This window comes from Oncorhynchus nerka, linkage group LG13, assembly GCF_034236695.1.
Source record: "Oncorhynchus nerka isolate Pitt River linkage group LG13, Oner_Uvic_2.0, whole genome shotgun sequence".
In the NCBI taxonomy this organism is placed as follows: domain Eukaryota; kingdom Metazoa; phylum Chordata; class Actinopteri; order Salmoniformes; family Salmonidae; genus Oncorhynchus; species Oncorhynchus nerka.
In genome coordinates this window covers 49417208-49438271 of record NC_088408.1, presented here as the reverse complement: position 1 = coordinate 49438271, position 21064 = coordinate 49417208, and the positions used below count along the sequence as shown (strand labels likewise).

At 46.5% G+C, this 21064-nt stretch overlaps 1 protein-coding gene across 1 annotated transcript in view; it reads right to left on the bottom strand.

Annotated features, from left to right (window-relative positions):
- Window positions 1-125: 125 nt before the first annotated feature.
- The window catches only part of LOC115139633 (AT-rich interactive domain-containing protein 1B-like), a 116847-nt gene continuing 95908 nt past the window's right edge, over window positions 126-21064 (bottom strand). The window contains 15 exon segments of the mRNA XM_065026458.1: window positions 126-3823; window positions 4309-4439; window positions 4940-5621; window positions 5623-5748; window positions 8918-9011; window positions 9117-9233; window positions 9497-9653; window positions 10104-10279; window positions 10443-10581; window positions 15514-15727; window positions 15945-16154; window positions 16733-16851; window positions 16854-16890; window positions 18363-18484; window positions 18727-18893. Of these exon segments, the coding sequence (XP_064882530.1) occupies window positions 2060-3823; window positions 4309-4439; window positions 4940-5621; window positions 5623-5748; window positions 8918-9011; window positions 9117-9233; window positions 9497-9653; window positions 10104-10279; window positions 10443-10581; window positions 15514-15727; window positions 15945-16154; window positions 16733-16851; window positions 16854-16890; window positions 18363-18484; window positions 18727-18893 (4255 nt within the window). The 3' untranslated portion in view covers window positions 126-2059.

The following is a 21064-nucleotide window of genomic DNA, read 5'->3' as shown; positions in this document are numbered from 1 at the left end:
ATGGTTGGTTGTGATACTTTGTAGAGGAGATTCTTGGACAATGGAAGTGAATAAAAACGTTTGGCCATATTCATTCTGCCACGATTCTCCAGTTTACAATCTCTGGACAAAAGAGTCAAACACCATTCACAGTGCTCAACCAGATTTCATGTACATTTATTCTTAACATGTGGAACATATAGTATAAACATTTTACTGAAAACAATGTTCATCAAATGTTAACTGTCAATCGGACATGATTTTTTAAAACAATTCAATTCCGGAATACAGTTCTGCCCATTGTGATCTATTTGTTAGCTGACTGTACAATCTAAATAAGTGTGTCAAAGCTAGTCAGACTGAAATCATCCCTATATAGACCTGTGTCAGTCAGTCAACATAATTCTTTTAAATACATAAAATGACTGACCTCCAGTTGAAGAGTCACCAAATATCCATTATTCAAATACAAAGTAATCATAACATCCATTATAATGATCAACTACCATCACTTCTCTATACCAAATAGGGCTGTCTGAATATACAACTTCTATATACAAATGGGCTTTTATATATATAAAAAGAAAAAATAAGACTGAGGGAAGTACTGCACGTGGGTTTGAGAGTTTACCTGTCTGTTGCTATGGTTACCAGGAAGTAAGTCAGTTGAACAGGGTGACTCATGTCTCCCTCATATACTGTTATTGTAATATTATTATGCAATGCTTATTTAATAATCTCCCCCAAACAAGCCAACTAAGGCCTAATTACAATCTGATCAAGCGATAGCCGACACCCGTATAGCTCATGTTTTAGCGGTGACGGAGGTGGAACTGTGTCGGTGCTGTCAAATTGGTGAGCAGCTGCTCTTGTGGTTATTGTCACGAAGCCACACCCATCGAATTGAAAATCATTCAAATGAAATAATGAGGAATTCTCTCACATTCCAGTGTTCAAACTTGTAAACAAGGCTGCGTGGGATTTTCTTAATGCGACTCCATTGCATCCAATGGCAATGTTCACTTTAGGTATAATGCCAGGAGCCGCTTGTAGATTTTTATTTTACCAGGTAAGTAGACTGAGAACAAATTCTCATTTACAGCAACGAGCTGGGGAAAAGTTACAGGTGAGAGGGGGGATGAGCCAATTGGAAGCTGGGGATGATTTGAGGGCCAGATTGGGAATTTAGCGTTAACACCCCTACTCTTACGATAAGTGCCATGGGATCTTTAGTGACCACAGAACCCCTTTAACATCACACCCTACACAGGGCCAGCCCCACGCACCTCTCTGATTCAGAGGTTGGGTTAAATGCGGAAGACACATTTCAGTTGTACAACTGACTAGGTATCCCTATCCCTTTCCAATCACTGGCATTGGGAAATTGTTTTTTAGACCAGAGGAAAGGGTGCCTCCTACTGGGAAGCCAGCAGTGGGATGCAGGGTGGAATCCTGCTGATTTGACAGCTCTAACGCAGTTCCACCATCAAAATATCAGCTAAAGTGGTTCTGATTGAGTCAGGCCCTTAATCCTTTTGCACAATATACTTTCTACCCCCCAGAACAGGATACATGATGATCTGTATATTCAGAGTTAAGTCAGTGTTTTTTTCCTTTACATTAATACATAAGATGTCTATCTACAACATGATTCACAATTTAAATAAGTCTGCTTCTTCCTGCAGAAAACCACAATCAGAAAGATCCCACACAGACAAACAGCCACGGATAATTACCAAACATTTTTTTAAAGAGCAAGAGACCCCAAAACTAAAGTACGTTCTCTATCATCGGGTGCCAACTTTGGTTAAAACAAAAAGAACCGACAAATAAAAATAATAGATAAAAATGTAAAATACAAAGTATTAAATATTTGTATTAAAATGATTTAAAAATCCCAAATGAAGGTTGCGAATGGGGCATAGGAGCTATATATATTCTATATATTTATTTGTATGTAAAAACATTTTTGTTTTATTTAAATAAAAATATTATACCACGCACACCCATGTTCGTGTTCACTGTAGCTTGGCTGTCAGACCAAGCACCCCCCCTCCCTCTGTGTCTTTGCCTGTGGCTGTCACGAGGAGCGTCCAATCTTAAACAGTACTTCACACATGATGGCCGCCACGGCAGAGCTCAGCACAGAGGACAGAGAGCTATCCAGTAGCCTGCTCTCGTAGAGAACAAACTCTGGCCGGTTCTCCTTCACCTTGGCCATGGCCAGCAGAGCCTTGGCGGCCCTGCACATCATGTTAACGCTGGGGGGTTCGGGGTGAGGGACTGGTGCTGGGTGTAACAGGCTGTGGGGTCCCTGCTGGTGCTGGGCCATGGCCACGCAGTCCTCCAGGAAGCCGATGAGTGTTCCCACGCTGCCCTTCTGCAGAGCGATGGCACGCGCCGCCGTCGGGTCCCCCTGTGCCAGGTTAGAGAGCACAGCCACCGCCATCTCCCGGCATACCTGGGACTTCCGCTCACCCACGTGGCGCACCAGGGTGGCGTAGAGCTTCTCCTGGCGGCTGAACGGCGGCGTGGCCAGCAAGAGGTCCACGTTGTTGTCCTGGATGCTCAGCTTGCACAGGCACTCCAGCACCAATCTCTGGGGGGTGAGGGAGGAGGAGCAGCCCGCCGTGGTGAAGGGGTCCTGGGCCTCGGCAGAGGGACACACCATCCAGTGGAGCAGCCCGTCCAGGACGGGCAGACAGATGCTCTCTGGGTAGAGGGACAGGTCTAGTTGACCTGAGATGTTAGCCAGGGTGACCAGAGTGTTCTCCCTGAGGGCTGACAAACAGTCCCACCACCACTCGTCCTTGCTGCAGGCCCGGCCCTGCTCCTCCTCTCTCTGGTAGCTGGGGGGCGTCCTCCTCCTCTGGGGGTGCAGGTGATGCAGAAGGACCAGCCGCCCCAGGATCAGCACCAGGCCTGGGTGGCGGGACATGTCGTTGTCGTTCCCTGGGATGAAGGAGAGGCCGCGGACGATGTTGGAGACGCAGACACAGCGGCGGGCCAGGGCGTCCTGCCAGGGTTCGGCCGTGGAGAGGGGCGCCTCGTCCCAGCAGCGAGGCTCGTCCTCCAGCAGGGTTAAGATAGGGCTTTGGGTCTGCGCCCCTCCTACAAAGGAGAACGTCCCAGTAAGATCGTTCCTCTCTGACAGAGACTGAGAGCCTGGTCGGGCACTCAGCATATCGTCCACGGTGGCTGTCTCAGTCATGGTCTTCTCTACAACGGCCCCTTCTTCCACCTTCCTCTCCTCTGTATGCTTGCTGTCCGTCTCTTCTCTGCGTTTCTCGAAGTGTGTTTGGATGTGAGCCGTGGAGTCCCCCCCTCCAGCCTTCCAGTGCAGCAGGCCGGAGTTGAAGCCCCTGGGCAGGCTGAGTCCCTGGCGCTCCTCCACCTGGTCCTCCTCCGCACTCTTCTCCTCCACCTTGATAGGCAGCTTGTCGTACTTACTGGCCTGTTTGGGCCTCGGCTCTGGGGGCCCCTCGGGCTGGGGAGGCTCAGACTGCTCTGTGGTTGCCCCCACCTCAGATTCTTCCCCTTCTACCTTCTCCTCTTTCACAGTCACCTCGACAGGCTCCTCCGTCTTTTCGTCTGGGACCGCCTCCTCTGTGCTGCCATTGGCTGTGGGCTTCTCTATCTCCGCCTCTTCTAGCCTGTTATCCCTCTGCTCTTCGCGTAATTGGCTGCCGAGCTCTGGAACGGTAGGCTCTTCCTCCTGGTCTGCGATTGGTCCTAGCAGCGTTCTCTGTCCCTCTGTGCCCACCTCATACTCATCCAGGATCCCAAAGATGGAGATCAGGCACCGGCGGAAGTACTCCACGATCAGCTCCAGGAAGCCAGGCAACTGGGATAACACAGGGAACAACATATTAGTTGGGTGCATTCTGAAATTATTGTGTGAAAGACCATAGACAATAGCTTAATCATTTGTCCTTCATCCAGTCATGGTCAAATCAAATTATATTTGTCACATATGCCGAATATAACTATAAGTGTAGACCTTACCGTGAAATGCTTACTTCCAAGCCCTTAACCAACAGTGCAGTTCAAGAAATGGAGTTAAGAAAATATTTGCAAAATAAACTGAAGTAAAAAATCAAATAAAAATTAACACAAAATAGCAATAACGAGGCGTTATACAGGGGAGGGGGTACCTGGTACCGAGTCAATGTGCGGGGGTGCAGGTTGTCAAATATCCACACCACTTAGAATGAAGCCATGGTGTGGGCCTGTATTCGACATGGTATAGTATAGATATCGGAGGGAATATCATTGGTTTAGTCCCGTCTCGTGGATAATGGATATCATTGGATATGGTTTGTGTCTCACCTGTGCGAGGGTGAAGGAGGACACAGTGTTGTCGTCATACAGCAGGATGTTGATGGTGTCCAGGGCCCACGTGCTCTCCGCCAGCAGACCTGACTTAAGGGACATCATCACGCGCCACGCCTCCGGAGTTCCTGTGGGTAAGAGGTCAAAGTACAGAGGTTGGAGGGGAGCGACCTATATTAGAGCTGGGACTATAAAGGAAACATAAATCAACACCGACCATACCGATCACTTATCACAGGCATTTTGCTAATATCGTTCATTATGATAAGTAGCCTATACTAGAGAAATGTCAAGTATAAATGAATTAAGTTTGCTAATATGGGTGATAGTTAATGAGACAATTGACGGCTTACAACAGTCAAACCAGTCATAGTAGTTTAAAGGATGAAAAAAAAACATGGTGCAGATTGTTATAAATATATAGTTTTATTAATCGTTATTGAATCAATTTAGGCAATTTATCACAATATGGATTTTTGTCCATATCGCCCAGCTTTGCCCTACATAGTGCAATACTTTTGACCAGGGCCCATAAAGCTGTGGTGAAAAGTAGAGCATCATAAAGGGAATAAGGTGCTATTTGGTAAGCAGCCATTATGAATTTAGTTAGTATGCTTCATTCTCCTACCGGTCTCCTTGGAGGTAAGTCTGCGTCGGGCCTTGAGTTTGGGCAGGGTGGCCTCCACTGACCCCACGGGGAAGCTGATATCTCTGTGGAGAGGTAGAATGCCCTGCCCTGACATCCCTCCGCCGAGTGAGCCTGGCATGGATCCGGGCATCCCTGCCTTCTTCAGAGATGCCATGTAGGGGCCCCCATTGTTGGGGGACAGGGGTCCGGATCCCCCCATGGGCCGGGGGAAGGGCGAGGGGCTGGGGGCTCTAGAGATGTGGTTGGCCATGGCGGGGTTGGATTGGTAGGAGGAGGTGGGCTGTCTGGATGCCATTGGGGGCATGGAGGAGGCAGAGGAGGAGTGGGGTGGATACGGGGGCTGGTGCTGGCCTGGAGGTCCGGGGGGCCACAGCCCATCTGGGGAGTTCCTTCCCTCTGGGTCATCCCCCGGGCCCCGTCCCAAACCAGGGTAAGGGGGCCCCTGGCCCAGTTGGCCACGGTAAGGCCCGGGGTAGCCCATGTCTGTCCTGGGGTGCCACATGTTAAGCTGTGGGCCCTCTGCAGAGGCTCCGGAAGAAGCAGGGGGCCCACCACTCATCATGGCGTGTTGCTGTGGCCCCTGCGTGGCCCCCATGCGGTCTCGGCTGTAGGGGTAAGGGTACTGGCCCTGCATGGGCCTGCGCTCTGGCCCCATGTAATTCCCTCCCGTACTGGCTGTACATGCCTGGCTGCTGTCCTCCGTACTGCTGCATGCCGTAGGCCTCACCCTCATGGCGCTTAGCAGGGGGACCGTACATAACCTCTGGTCCTACTGGCCTCTTATAGCCCTGAGAGGGAACACAGAACATTACACGTTAGATACTGTAGTCAGTGCATTGCAAAAATGATAGCTTCTCATTTGTAGGCGTACCTCACTCACACACACAGACATTACCGTTCAAAAATTTGGGGTCACTTAGAAATGTCCTTGTTTTTGAAAAAACAAACAAAAAAAAAATATATATATATATATATATATATATATATATATGCTATCCATTAAAATAACATCAAATTGATCAGAAATACAGTGTAGACATTGTTAATGTTGTAAATTAATATTGTAGCATGGAAACTGGCCAGCATTCCAGAGTCGCCTCTTCGCTGTTGACATTGAGACTGGTGTTTTGCGGGTACTATTTAATTAAGCTGCCAGTTAGATACTCTAATGTACCCTCAGTTGTGCCCCGGGGCCTCCCACTCCTTTTTCTATTCTGGTTAGGGCCAGTTTGCACTGTTCTGTGAAGGGAGTAGTACACAGCGGTGTACGAGATCTTCAGTTTCTTGGCAATTTCTCACATGGAATAGCATTCATTTCTCAAAACAAGAATAGTTTCAGAAGAAAGTTATTTGTTTCTGGCCATTTTGAGCCTGTAATCGAACCCATAAATGCTGATGCTCAACTAGTCTAAAAAAGTTCAGTTTTATTGCTTCTTTAATCAGCAGTTTTCAGCTGTGCTAACATAATTACAAAAGGTTTTCTAATGATCAATTCGACTTTTAAAATGATAAACTTGGATTAGCTAACGCAACGTGCCATTGGAACACAGGAGTGATTGTTGCTGGTAATGGGCCTCTGTACGTCTATGTAGATATTCCATTTCCAGCTCCAATAGTCATTTACAACATTAACAATGTCTACACTGTATTTCTGATCAATTTGAGGTTATTTTAATGGACAGAAAAATAGCTTTTCTTTCAAAAACAAGGACATTTCTAAGTGACCCCAAACTTTTGAACGGTAGTGTATATATAAATTCACAGCAGAGAGAAATCGGGAGAAAATAGACTTCTTGGATCTTACAATTCACAAAAATAAAGACAACAGGTTGGAGTATACCATCTTCCACAAGCCACAGAGTAGAAATACACTTTTACCCCCAGACAGTAACCACCCGGTATACGCGGAACATACCGGCAAAGCTAACGATTATGCCCACCAGGTTCCTGACAAGCGGGTATGTTAAGAGTGTCATTGAACAGGCCTATAACCCGTGCTAGAGAGACTGAACGTCAACGGCCTACTCACTGGCACTAACAGAAACCAGGACAAAACGCTTGTGTTTTTCCTCCACAGAGTACAGCCCAAATCCATTATATTGAAACAATGCAACATCCTCAAAAGTGATCAATATCGAGGAGAAGTCACAACATTACCCGCTCACATGTTTTCCCCTGCCGTGCGCGCAATCTAGCAGACTCCGTTACGCACAGCATGCAGCTACCCAAGAAGCGTGACACTTGGCTCCCGGGCTCGCCCAATGGCAATTACAAGTGTGGCCACTGTGTACAATGTGACAGCACGAGCAATACTATCTTTTTTTTAATTGTAGCACCACAAATATCATATACATGCTGAAATGCGTCAGCGGGGCTGCTTATATTGGTCAAACTAAACAAGCATAGCAACTTTGCGTCGTAGAACATAAGGCTGCTATTTGTAATAAAAACATGGACTATGCCATTGCGCAACACTACATGGAAGCCAACCATGGCTCATCTTCCTCCCTACACTTTATAGCTATAGAACACTTACACTTTTCACTCATAGGAGGGGATATCGCATGTAAACAAACAGAGGCTGTAACATAACAAAATGTGGAAAAGGGGAAGGGGTCTGAATACTTTCCGAATACACTGTATTCACACACACAGATACACCCCTTCAATTTAGTGGATTTGGCTATTTCAGCCTCAGCCATTGCTGACAGGTGTATAAAATTGAGTACACAGCCATGCAATCTCCATAGACAAACATTGGCAGTAGAATAGACTTACTAAAGAGCTCAGTGACTTTCAATGTGGCACTGTCATAGGATGCCATCTTTCCAACAAGTCAGTTCGTCAAATTTCTGCCCTGATAGGGCTGCTATTGTGAAGTCGAAACATTTAGAGTAACCACGGCTCAGTCGGGAAGTTGTGGGCCACACAAGCTCACATAACGGGACCGGAGAGTGCTGAAGCACATCTGTCTTCGGTTGTAACACTCACTACAGAGTTCCAAACTGCCTCTGGAAGCAATGTCAACGCAATAACTTTTACCTCGAGAGCTTCATGAAATGGATTTTGATGGCCGAGCAGCTGCATGCACACACAAGCCTAAGATCACTAGCAACAAGACATGTCAGGGGTGAAAGATTTAATTTCTTCCCGGTATGGGACATCTTTGTGTGCACGTGCGTTCCCCAAAAACATTTATGGGCATATTTAACAGGCCTGGCCCTGGACGTTCTGCCGCCCTCGGCGAGACAAAAAAAACTCCTATCCCCGTTAAACTAGAATGGTGTGCAGCAGGGGTTGGCAATAGGTTTGGCCTTGTGGCAATTTTTTTCTCAGCTAATAGTTGGCAGAACATAACTCTATTCCCTATTCATAGGCAAATGCATCTGGTTAGTAGGTTATAGAAATCAGTTCAATGTCAATAACATATCCTAATATATTCAATCTGATTACACTGATAAAATCAGCAATGTCTCTATTCAATTTTTTTTTTTTAAGTAAGCTTCCTGGCTATTCATCTGTTGCTGGACCCAACAACTGAAGTGCTTTCTTGAAACCTGCCTGGGTTTAAACATCTGTTTTCAGAAAGTGAAAAGCGCAATTTCTTTGGTCTCCTACAATAATTGAAGGCTTCAGAATGTCAGAGACTCATCAATATACTGTATCTCCGCAAGCATCAGAGTCCCGTCTTTTGTTTGTTTTTAAATCATGCTGTACCAGACACTTTTCTTGACATTTAGTTGTAATTATTCTGATAGGGCTCATGTTTTACTGGTACGGACCTTACTTTTCCCCCTGCATGATGTGCTGACCATTTCTTAGCAGACTGCTAATCGAGTTGAGTTTAAACTTCACTTTGCATTGAAATGGCTAAGTTAGTCTATTTTCCCAGGTCACTTCCAATAGATTCAGTAGCTTAAGCACAATGCCCTCTAGGAACGGGAGGCTGGGACTGACCTGTTGCTGTGGATACATTCCAGGCTGGTGAGAGCCGTAGGGCATGGGGCCGTGAGGGTATTGCTGCTGCCCGTAACTCTCATGTCCATGTGGTCTGTGGTGGAGGAGGATGACACCAGTTAGAACACAGATAGATGGGGACAAAGGGGCGTGTTTCTGCTAAACTGATGATCATCATTAGCCTAGACGGACGTCTTACCTCTGCTGAGGGTATCTGTTGGCAGAGTACATGCTGGGGTCACCGCTGGAAGGTCCCATATTGTTCTGACCCCCAGGGGGAGCCATACCCCCCTCTGGACCCATCACATGGTCTGGTCTGGAAGGTAGGAGGAAACAATTATTTTGGGCATTTATAGAACTCTCTGATCAATGTCTCTGACTGAAACGTTGTGCAATGTTTACGACTTGTGATTTACAATTAATAATATATTTTTATAATAGAGTGCCGTGCCTCAACTTTTGATCCAGCATTCGATTTGAAGGTGGCACCTCTACTCCAGTTGTTTGAGCACGAAACACCCCTTTTCCTACAGGTATAACACCCAGCGATGCATCTACTATGGTTAGCAGAATACACACCTTCTGTCGTAGCCAGGCCCGTAGGGGTACTGTGGCCGCGGGCCGGGGCCCATGCCCATCCCTGGCATGGCTCCTGAGGGAGGACCACGGGGGTACATATCCTGCACGGCACCGCTGGGCATCTGACCTGGTCCATAGGACTCACTGCCCCCTGGCCCTGTGGAGGGAGAATAGACATGGTATTGTATATACTGTATGTAGAGTACGTGTCAACACTAAGTCAGCACCCTTTCACCAGGTCAAATTCTTTGGTACGTGTAAATGCACTTTGCAAATACAGGCGATTCAGATGCCATCAGCAATCATGTCAAGCGTTATCCAAGGCAAGGGTGTGTAGTACATCAGTTGACCACTGGGTGGCAACATAGTCTAAGGAAACAGTCATCCCTACAGAGCGTTTTTTTTTTTTTACATCTGATCTGATGGCCTAACCAAAAACAAGGACGAAAAAGACATTTAAAAAGTACCAGACCATATCCTATTCAGACAATATGTGTATTATGTAGATTTTCATCTAATTCACAGTGCACACAAGCAATGGGGATAATACCAGTGTATGACTGCACTGTGTTATGCTACGTGTTTTAAGATCGCCTGGTCCACTCACCTTTCTGGGGCCCTCCATAGAGGTCCTTGTTGGCGTCGTACTGCATCCTCATGGAGGGGTCTGAACTACCGCCACTCTGCTGATAGGGGGCGCCAGAGGGCATAGGCCCTCGCTTGTGGAAGGCAGGGTCACTGATCTCTGAGAAGGGATCCTGGACACGGATACCACCACTGTTCCTGAGGCAGACACATACAGGAGGGGTGAGGAGGACAAGAAAGGATGATACAAAGGGTATCCATGTGTGTATACAGTAAGACTAAGTCACACACACACAAACATACACAGAAACACGGACATCCCTACAACACACTGAGTGGCCCCCCGGGCCCTGGCCTCTACCTGTTTCCTGGCTGTGGGGTCATGTGTCCATGGGGTGTGGTGGCTGGGGTGGGGCGCTTCATACCCTCTGGCATCTCACTCATGGAGCTGCTGCCTGTAGACTGGGGGGTATGGGGGCCCTGTAGGGAGCCGGAGTTGGCTGGGGGGAAAATGAGCAACGGCAGTCAAAATTGAAAAAATAAATAAATAAATAGAGTTCTGGTAAATGTAACAGCCGGCTAATGGAGTAAGATACTGAACACTTTTTGTATTTAAGAAATATTGACAGAATTATACAACAAACATGGGGGCCCTACAGGGAGCCCGAGGGAATAGACACAGCCATACAGGATATTTATTTGCATTTTATTTTTATTTAACCAGGCAAGTCTTTTAATGAAATGATGTAAATATATCACTAGCCACTTTAAACAATGCTACCTTATATAATGTTACTTACCCTACATTATTCATCTCATATGCATACGTATATACTGTACTCTACATCATCGACTGCATCCTTATGTAATACATGTATCACTAGCCACTTTAACTATGCCACTTGTTTACTTTGTCTACATACTCATCTCATATGTATATACTGTACTCGATACCATCTACTGTATGCTGCTCTGTACCATCACTCATTCATATATCCTTATGTACATATTCTTTATCCCCTTACACTGTGTATAAGACAGTAGTTTTGGAATTGTTAGTTAGATTACTTGTTGGTTATCACTGCATTGTCGGAACTAGAAGCACAAGCATTTCGCTACACTGTTAACATCTGCTAACCATGTGTATGTGACAAATAAAATTTGATTTGATTTGATTTTAAGAACAAATACTTATTTACAATGACGGCCTAGGAACAGTGGGTTAACTGCCTTGTTTAGGGGCAGAACGACAGATCTTTTTTTTTTTACCTTGTCAGCTCAGGGGATTCGATCTAACAACCTTTCGGTTACTGGCTCAACGCTCTAACCACTAGGCTACCTGCTGCCCCATATAGAGACATGTACAGTGGGTATAGAAAGTCACCACCCCCTTTCAAAATGTTCACTTTTTGTTGCCTTTTCTCCTTTATTTTACACACAGTAACCCACAATATCCAAGTGGAAAAATATACATATAAAAGGTACTTTCAAATTATCTACGAGATAAAGTTGCGGAAAGGCACAAGTCAGGGGATGGATATAAAAATATTTAGCCTATCCCTCTGAGCACAGGTAAGACCATTATTAAGAAGTGGAAGGGGTATGGCACCACCCAGAACCTGCATAGATCAGGCCCTCCCTCCAAACTGGATGACCGGGAGGAGGAGGAGACTGATCAGAGTGGCTAAGAAACCAATGGCAACTTTGAAGGAGCTTGTGACCACGATATCACAAGTGCTCCACAAATATGGCCTCTAACCACTTCCCCAAAAAAAGCCACGTCTCGTTTGAACTTTGCCGAAAAGCACATTGTAGATTCCGAGACCAAGTGACAAAAGTTTCTGTGGCCAGATGAGACCAATTTTACTTCTTGGCCTGAACGCAAAACTATATGTTTGGCGAAAACCCATCTTTCCACCCAAAGAACACCACGCCTTCAGTAAAGAACACCACGCCTACAGTAAAGAACACCACGCCTACAGTAAAGAACACCACGCCTACAGTAAAGAACACCACGCCTACAGTAAAGAACACCACGCCTACAGTAAAGAACACCACGCCTACAGTAAAGAACACCACGCCTACAGTAAAGAACACCACGCCTTCAGTAAAGAACACCACGCCTACAGTAAAGAACACCACGCCTACAGTAAAGAACACCACGCCTACAGTAAACACCACCACGCCTACAGTAAACACCACCACGCCTACAGTAAAGAACACCACGCCTACAGTAAAGAACACCACGCCTACAGTAAAGAACACCACGCCTACAGTAAAGAACACCACGCCTACAGTAAAGAACACCACGCCTACAGTAAAGAACACCACGCCTACAGTAAAGAACACCACGCCTACAGTAAAGAACACCACGCCTACAGTAAAGAACACCACGCCTACAGTAAAGCACGGCAGTGGCAGCATCCTGTTGTGGGGGTGTTTCTTTTCAGTAGGGACTGGAGCGCTTGTCAGGATAGAAGGGTAAATGGACAGTGCAAAATACAGACAGATTCTTGAGGAGAACCTGCAGCCCTCTGCCAGGAAGTTGAAAATGGGGCGATGGCTCACGTTTCCACATGACAATGACGCAAAGTACACCGCCAAAGCAACCGTACGGTGGCTGAAGGACAAGAAGGTGAATGTCCTTGAGTGGCGTAGTCAGAGCCCTGACCTAAATCCCATCGATGATCTGTGGAATGACTTGAAGAGTGCAGTCCATGAGCGGTCACCATGCAATTTGACTGAGCTTGAACAATTTTGCAAGGAAGAATGGGCAAATAAAGCACAGTCTAGGTGTGCAAAGTTAGTAGAGACGTATTCAGAGACTCATGGCTGTAATTGAAGCAAAAGGTGGTTCTACCAAGTATTAACTCAGGGGGGTGTTCACTTATCCAAATAGCCTATTTTACTGTTTTTATTTTTAATATATTTTCAGAGTAAAATAAAATAAAATAAAAAAGGTATCTTGAACATTGTGGGTTACTGTGTGTAAATACAATTAAGTGGTCGGATTTGATGTGTTTTCAACAAATGGTGAACATTTTCAAAGGGGGTGACTTTCTATACCCACTGTATGTACAGTATAAGTAAGGCTCGTCAGAACCAGAACGCCCCAGAGGGAAGGAGCCCATCTTCTGTTTGTGTAGCATGAGGCAGCTTGTACAAGGACACCCCCTGGACAAAACACAAGTCTAGAGGTAGAGATATGCATCTAAATCTGTGTTGTATATATGGAATTTGGGAAAGAAAGATGCTTCGAACTCAATATCTGAGAAGAACAACATTGTACGAGATAAATATGAGTACTTAAAATGTTAAAATATATATGATACATGTACAATACAGCACTGGTACAACAATGTTACCTCTCTGATTCAGGCTAGATGGATCCTCAAGCCGGCTCTGCTATGTATGACGACTGCTTAGTCTAGCAATAACGTCGGCTTCCCAAAAAGTAGTGCACCATATAGGGAATAGGGTGCCATTTGGGATGCATACAATTAATTCAGAATTTTACATTCTGGCATCTCCTTATATCAAAATGACTGTTCTCATTAACGATACAAGACCAGAATAAAAGAAACCTGACACATTTTTTTTTTTTTAACAATTCAATAAATTATTAAAAACCCTGTCTGTAATAATATGAGGCAGAGAAAGAGAGGCAGAGAGAGAGAGGCAGAGAGAATTGGCTGGTCAGGTCAATGTGTTTGTAAATGAGAGGTGTTTCAAAAGTAAACAATGAAGTGGTTCAGCCATACGCCATCGCTCTCCCCCTCTCTCTCTGAGCGTGTGAACCCACATGACCCCACCATAATCAGGCGGGGAGAGAGCGAGAACAAGGGAGAGCGAGACAAAGAGAGAGAGAAAAAAAAATGCTGCCTCACTGGTCCATCTGTCTGTGGGAAACTAGGTCAGACGGAGGTCACTGTTGTTTATATCCCAGACAGCCACACCACACTCCTCCCTCCCCTATTCATCTTCTCTAGGGGGAAGGGATATTCCCCCGCTGCTTGACAGCTCTACCCCCCCTCACACGGTCTTAGCTGTGTTCCCCCCCCTTCGCTCTCCCTCTGACATCAACCATCTCGCCTGAGGGGGGAATCCTACAGCTGGCTGTCTGACAGCTCTACCCCCCACTTCCTCACACGGTCTTAGCTGTGTCCCCCCCCCATTCGCTCTCCCTCTGACATCAACCATCTCGCCTGGGGGGAAATCCTACAGCTGGCTATCTGACAGCTCTCCCCCCTCCCTCCCTCTCGCAGTTTGACACAATCACCTGTCAGACAGAAATAGACCCACGTGCTGGGAGGGCGCAGGGAGGGAGGGAGTAGCCAGCCCAGGGAGAATGGAGATGGATTAAATGGAGGGCCGGATGACTGAGCAGAGGATGTGCTTAGTTTAGACACACCGTACGGGGCTGCCTGTGGATGTATGCATATTCCCCTGTTCATGCCTGTGTATGATGACTATGGACGGGTGTACATATTTGTCAACCACAGCAGCAGGTAGCTTATCACTCTCACCTACACACACAGCATTCACACCTTGGACGTACAGCAGGTGTTACACACAATGACTTGTTGTAATGTAACTCACCGCATGTGGGACATAGCATAGATGAATGCGGCAGGGTAGCCTAGTGGTTAGAGCGTTTGACTAGTAACCGAAAGGTTGCAAGTTTGAATCCCCGAGATGACAAGGTACAAATCTGTCGTTCTGCCCCTGAACAGGCAGTTAACCCACTGTTCCTAGGCCGTCATTGAAAATAAGAATTTGTTCTTAACTGACTTGCCTGGTTAAATAAAGGTAAAACATTTTTTTTTAAATGCGTTATTACAGGTCTGTATTGTACTGCGTGGACGGGTTGGTTGTTTAGCAACAACAAAAACGGGATACGCGCGCAACTATGGGGCAAACAGATGGGGTTGGCTGTTTTAAACTATATTTCGTCTCCAAATGTTAATTGAAAATATAAATACATTTGCACCATGAGCATTTGTTGGCTCTCAAATACATCGTTACAGTTGTCGGTTAGCTAGCTAAACACTTATTAGCATTAACATCAGTCAAAACACCTCAAAACAAGACGTGGTGTCAAGAACAAGATACGACTGGCTGAAACGAGCCACCTACGATTCGCCAAATGGCAGCTTCTTGTCACTGCTGCTAGCCATCTGGCCGTTCAGAAGCATAACACCAGCACGGCCTTCCGCGCCCATCGTGTTTGTGACGTTGTCAGCCAACCCGTCTGTGTCACAAGCAACAGGTCACAGCTCAGTGACGTGGCTACAGTTCCTCATAAAGTAAGCCTTGTCCGAGCCCGGCACGACCCAGAGGGCATGAGCCTACCTCCTGGACAACGCCCACCGCTTTACTGATTCAAACAGAATTACAACACACGATATACATATCTCCATCGCTCTACTCACCTGGTGAGGGCGGCTGGATCCTAGCCTGGTGCGCCTGGGCCTGTTTCTTGGTTTCTCCCGGGATCTCCAGCGGCGGCTCCTCTCCCCGCTCCACTTTACACTCGAAGGCAAACAGGTAATGGATGTACTGCTTCTTCAGAGAGCTGGCAGAGCTGCTGGACGTGCCCACGTTGAGGTGGGTAGACAGCTCCCTCCACTTCTTACTCTTGTTCACCTATAGAGGGAAGGGGCATGGTCAACAGGAGACTGAGCAACCAGAGTTGGGTATGAAAGCGTATATGATCTGGTAGCACTAGGATGGATGGGCGACACCTACTGCTTAAAGTCTCCAGCCTATCGTTCCTGTGATCAACCATCCCCACTAACGGTTCAGATTGGGGGAGGGGAAGCTGATCCTAGATCTGTACCTAGGGGAAGCCACTTAGACTCACCATAGCCAGGCCTCCTATCTCTCGGACAGACAGATAGAGGCGGCATAGGTCCAGGGGCTTCTTGCCCACGGCAGGCAGCATGGGTACGGGCGTGCCCCTCTCCTCCATGAAGGCCAGGTAGCGGTCCACCCACATCCTCCTCTCGGGCTCCCCGCCCATCTCATACAGGATGCGGATCTTCTCATTGGTCATGGTGGCCGGGCTGGGCTTCTAAAGGGGCGGGGCATATAGTAGAGGTGGGGAGGTCAGTCAGGGCTACCACTGTTGTCATTGGTTATGGACGCTTTCATACAGACTGATGTGATCAACATCCAGGTTTACATGATTAAGACTTTGTTGTTGTTGTATATTCCATTCAAACCCAGTTGAATGGCAGCTATACAGCCAGGTAAGTCCCACGGCTGTCAAACAGTAACGGAGCATGTGTCACATCTACCCCATGTGACACAGGTCCACTCACAGGATTGGAGAACTTTCTCATTAACACAATCAATCATCCGAACAATAATACGCAATACAAACTAGAGAGTTTCATGTGACAAGAGAAGCATTTGAGATATTGTGGGGCAGCAGGACTGCCAGGTAACCAGCACCGTATGGGAAAGAGGTAGGAGGAAAGAGAGTGTTAGAAGGGAATCCTTTGTCCAGCTCCAATTGCACGCATGTCTTAATAAGAAAGTCTCGGTCACAAATAACGACAACACAATCACATTTCAGGCGTCAAAAAACAAAGACACACAAAATTAAATTTAGAGTAAAAGCTGAGTAAAAGTGCTTGAGGCACTTACAGGGCTGGTGGGGGTCTTTGGCCAGGCCCCAGCAGGGTGGCTGCTAATGATATCTCTGCTGTCCTGCGCCCCATGACAAGAGGACAGACTAGCAGGGCTGGGGGACAGGGGACATGGGGTGGGGGCTGGGACATACACTGAGAGGAGCTGTAGCGGTCCTGCGACGGGGAATAGACGGAAACAAAAATATAAACACACGCACGCCGCACGCACACGTGATGAGAGAGATTTCAGTCGGACTTTCATACACTTTCTCACAAAAACATAGTCAAACAATCATGCAAAACCTTTCCTCAAAGGCATCCTGTGAGTGAGCACTCAGCGGTCTGCAGCCAACGCGTGTGTAACTACCCTACGGAGAAACCCCACAGAGAAACCCGAGCCAGTATGCAACCTTTCGCCTGCCTCGCTCGCTCTTTCTCTGCGCCCCCCCCCCCCCCCCTTTTCTCTCCCCGATGGCCCTTCTCTCAGTCACACCTGGAGTCTTTCAGGCAGGTTTAACTGGCTTCAATATATCCCAACACAATTGGAAAATGACACGGTGGAAACTACGCGGTGAGAGGAGCCATACAGACTGGCTTGAGCAACAGCATTCTAGGGCAGGCAGCCAAACAGGAGCAGGCGAGGAGCTTTAGCACCAAAGGCCACAGCCGTTATTACTAGTACTCTTATGTTCTCACGAGTTGAAACATGAAGCCATGCTAGCTACTGCTGCGGTCTTTGCCCTGACAGCAGAAACGCACAAAGCCAGGCAAATATAGGAGGAGTGATCATTAACTAGACCTGAGACAGAACAGAAATAACAGAAGTTCCTCACAGACGAGTTGGGCTGACAGACCTCTTTCAGTTGTTTGTGATCAAGAGGCCTTTCTCACCAGCCGGTAATGAGGTGAACAGACTCAAATGAACGCGGGAAGGAGAAGAAAAAAAAGTTGTTCACATTCACACAACTATGTCTGGAACTAAGAGGAGGAGTACAAATACCAAACTAAACCAGCAAGAGGGGAATTTGAAACAAGGGAGGGGGGTGAAACGAGAGAGAGAGAGAGAGAGAAAAAAAACAGGAAAACCCCAAAAGAAGCTCTGACAAGAGAAATGGGAGCCCGTGAGAGAGAACATTGTGAACAGTAACAAGTTCTTTGCAGTTGACTGGAGACAGGTTATTTTGGTATGCCTGTCTGTCAGACATCCAAAATCAGTCAAAAAAGACACTCACTCACACAGTCATGAGTGGGGTAATAATGATGAACAATATGCTGAAAAGAGAGCATGAAAAGCCTTTTTTAATACAAAATGGCACCGCTATAAAGCAGTATTTATTTTGGCATCCACTCTCCCAGTAGGCACAGAAGAAGACTATGATAGAGATGGAGAAAGCGAACCGATGTCAGTGCTTCTTCCTTTAGAAAATCCTCACAACGACTCAAGAATGTTTTTCTCAATTCTCTGTGTTCCTTTTTGTCTGCTGCCTCGTTAGATGCGGTGTTTGCTGCGCTTTGCCACATTCAGTTTCCTCATCCAAACACATGCATTATTAGGACATGCTTTCAGAGGTACTGGCAGGAAACAACTACATGTAAAAGGAACGGAGAGGAAAAGCGGATGCTTCTGTTAGAGCGATAGCTGGTACCTTGGGTTTAGGTGGTGGTTCGACGGCAGGGGCAGGAGTGTTGCCCTCCCTGTGCTGCTCTGGAGGCCTCCGTTTGGGGTCAGGGGGACCCACCATCCCCTCTCCTCCCATCTGCATGGGCCCTGTGGCGACGGGAAAGGGGGTTAGGCTCTTGTTCACTGTTATACTGGGGCTCGTCTGTCTGGTATACATGTAAAAAGACGTTGGACATTGGGCTAGTTAGCGAGTTTCGACCCAGATCTGTTTGTTTGTGTTTTACAGCCAACTCCTATGGCCATGAATGATCATATGAGTTGGCTATACAACACAAACAGATCTGGGAACAGGCTATTAGTTAGCTGCCTTGTCAGAATGCATGGCATACCTGAGGGTGGGGGTGCGTTGTAGAGCGGGTGGGGCCCCTGTGGGGTCATCCTTCCAGAGGTGTTAGCTCCTGGCTGCTGGCTGTAGAGGCCTCCAGGGCTGGGGCCCACACCTCCGGGGCCCATGGGGTTCATGCCAGGGTGGTGCGGCATGGGGGTCATTCCCTGCCTGAAAACCAGAGCAAGAGTTTGGATTAGTCATTTACCATCACCTTAATACATAACATCATTACCAAAGGCATTATATTCATACAGTACACTCAACTATCAGTGGAGGCTAGTGAGCGGAGGACAGCTCACAGTTTTGGCTGGAATGGAATGAACGGAACCGTTCGAAACCATATTAATTCGGGTTCAGCCATTACTAGGAGTCGGTCCTCCGGTTTAAAGTGCCACCAGTCTCCGCTGTTATACAGTACATTCAAGTTGAACTGACGGACAGATGGAGTATTGGTAGATTGAGGGATTTTAGTTGTGAGCAAGAGACAATATGAATAGTGCATGTCGGTAATGAAAAGCAGTCTGGCAGCAGCTTTTCTCAACGCCACAAAGAAAACGCGCTGTTAAAACAGAAGAAGGAGAGCGAACATTTACAACACTAAATCCTGGGGGGGGGGATAATATGCACATCTAAAGGCTGGGGAGCAGTGAGAAGAAACCCCCTGTGTTCACTGCTCCCACCCACCGGCAGGCTCCCTGTGCGCCACACAGAGGGTGCATCCTAATAATGTCTCCTTCCCCCCAAAGTGTGCACTCGTTCACTTCCCTTCACCGATTCAAAGGGAAATGACCGGTATAAGAAATATATAGTGGAAACTCCTTCTAGCTCATGCCTACACAAATCCAATGCTTTTAGATTTGTGGGAAGTAGTGAATGAGTGCACACTTCAGGAGAAAAGAAAGATTAATGGGAAGTACTCAAACACAGCACACGCCTCGATTCCTCCCTCTTCATTTCCCTTAGAGGGGAAATTAAATGAGTAACGTCCCCGACCTCTATTGGAGTAACACGTCCATACCCAACCAGTACCAAATGGCGCCATATCCCCTGCATGGAGCACTACTTTTGACCAGGGCCCAAAGGGTGCCATTTGGGATACAACCATTGTCTTCTCCCACCCCCGTACCAACATTCATTCCTCTCCCAATCCACTGATGCTAATAATGAGACCATCTACATTACCAATTAAATCAATGCTAAACTAATGGAGCTAACAATCCAACCAATGCTACAGGGGATTGGATTTACCTTCCCTCTCTCACTCTGTCTGACAGAAATGTTCCCTCAAATTTTGGGGGCCACTGAGCAAATGTCATGTCTGTGCAACTTCCATCACGTGTTTACTGTGAACACTGAGGCTGTACCCACTTTAAGTTACAGTTTCAGACAGTGGTCAAGTAGGCTATTGTGGCTATTTCATAATAATGTAGGCCTACCATGTAGAAAATGCATCCCATAATATGTTAACATGGAAATAGCTGTTCTATTGTTCAGCCTACAGTACCAGCCAATGAGTGGTGTTCAATGTAGGCCAACATTCCATGAGACTCTCAGAAAAGAAAACATGCAGAGCTTGACATTAACTCATTTATCCACTTGTCCTTCAGACAAGGAGTTGACTGAACATGTTGTTGTGTTGTTTGGTGCAAGAAACCACATGACCATTAATTATTACAGAGAATCAGAAAATGATCCTGCCCTCTGCCTATTGGCTACTTAGCTTATTCAAGCCTGTCTCAAATACAACACTGCCCTTTAAAAACAAATAAAGCTTTTCAAAGATGTCTAGAAATGTACACGTTTTGTGTTCTCGTAGAAAGCTATGACTCCCCCATTTCTGACTACAAATGATCTATAACTGGGCTAATAACTCACTAACTAACATCTATTATTGAGAAGAGAATTGGATTGGATTCAGCGTTTGTGTACCATGTCTCCTAGAGGTCTGAACCAAGAGTTTGATATCAGACCATTTCTTTCATGAATATGCCACTTTGATTTGTCTTGCCTTCCAGGTCACCTACTTTGTAATTTTGCAAATATATATTATGTTCTGGAACCATTACATGCACCCATCTCGTTGTTATTTAATTATTAGAGATATACATATGTTTTTTGCACTCACATGCGTCATGTACGCAATGGTCATGTGAGGTGAAATGTGTATATTTTGGGATGTGAACCCTCAGTGTGTTTGACCTGATGAAGATCCGTTTCGGATAGAAACGTTGAATTGGTGAATTGGGAGCTTTAACAGTGTGCGGGGCCTTCTTGTTCTATACAGATCCATATATGGCAATGGTCTATTTACATACAAGCCTACCGTAGCTCTGATTGGT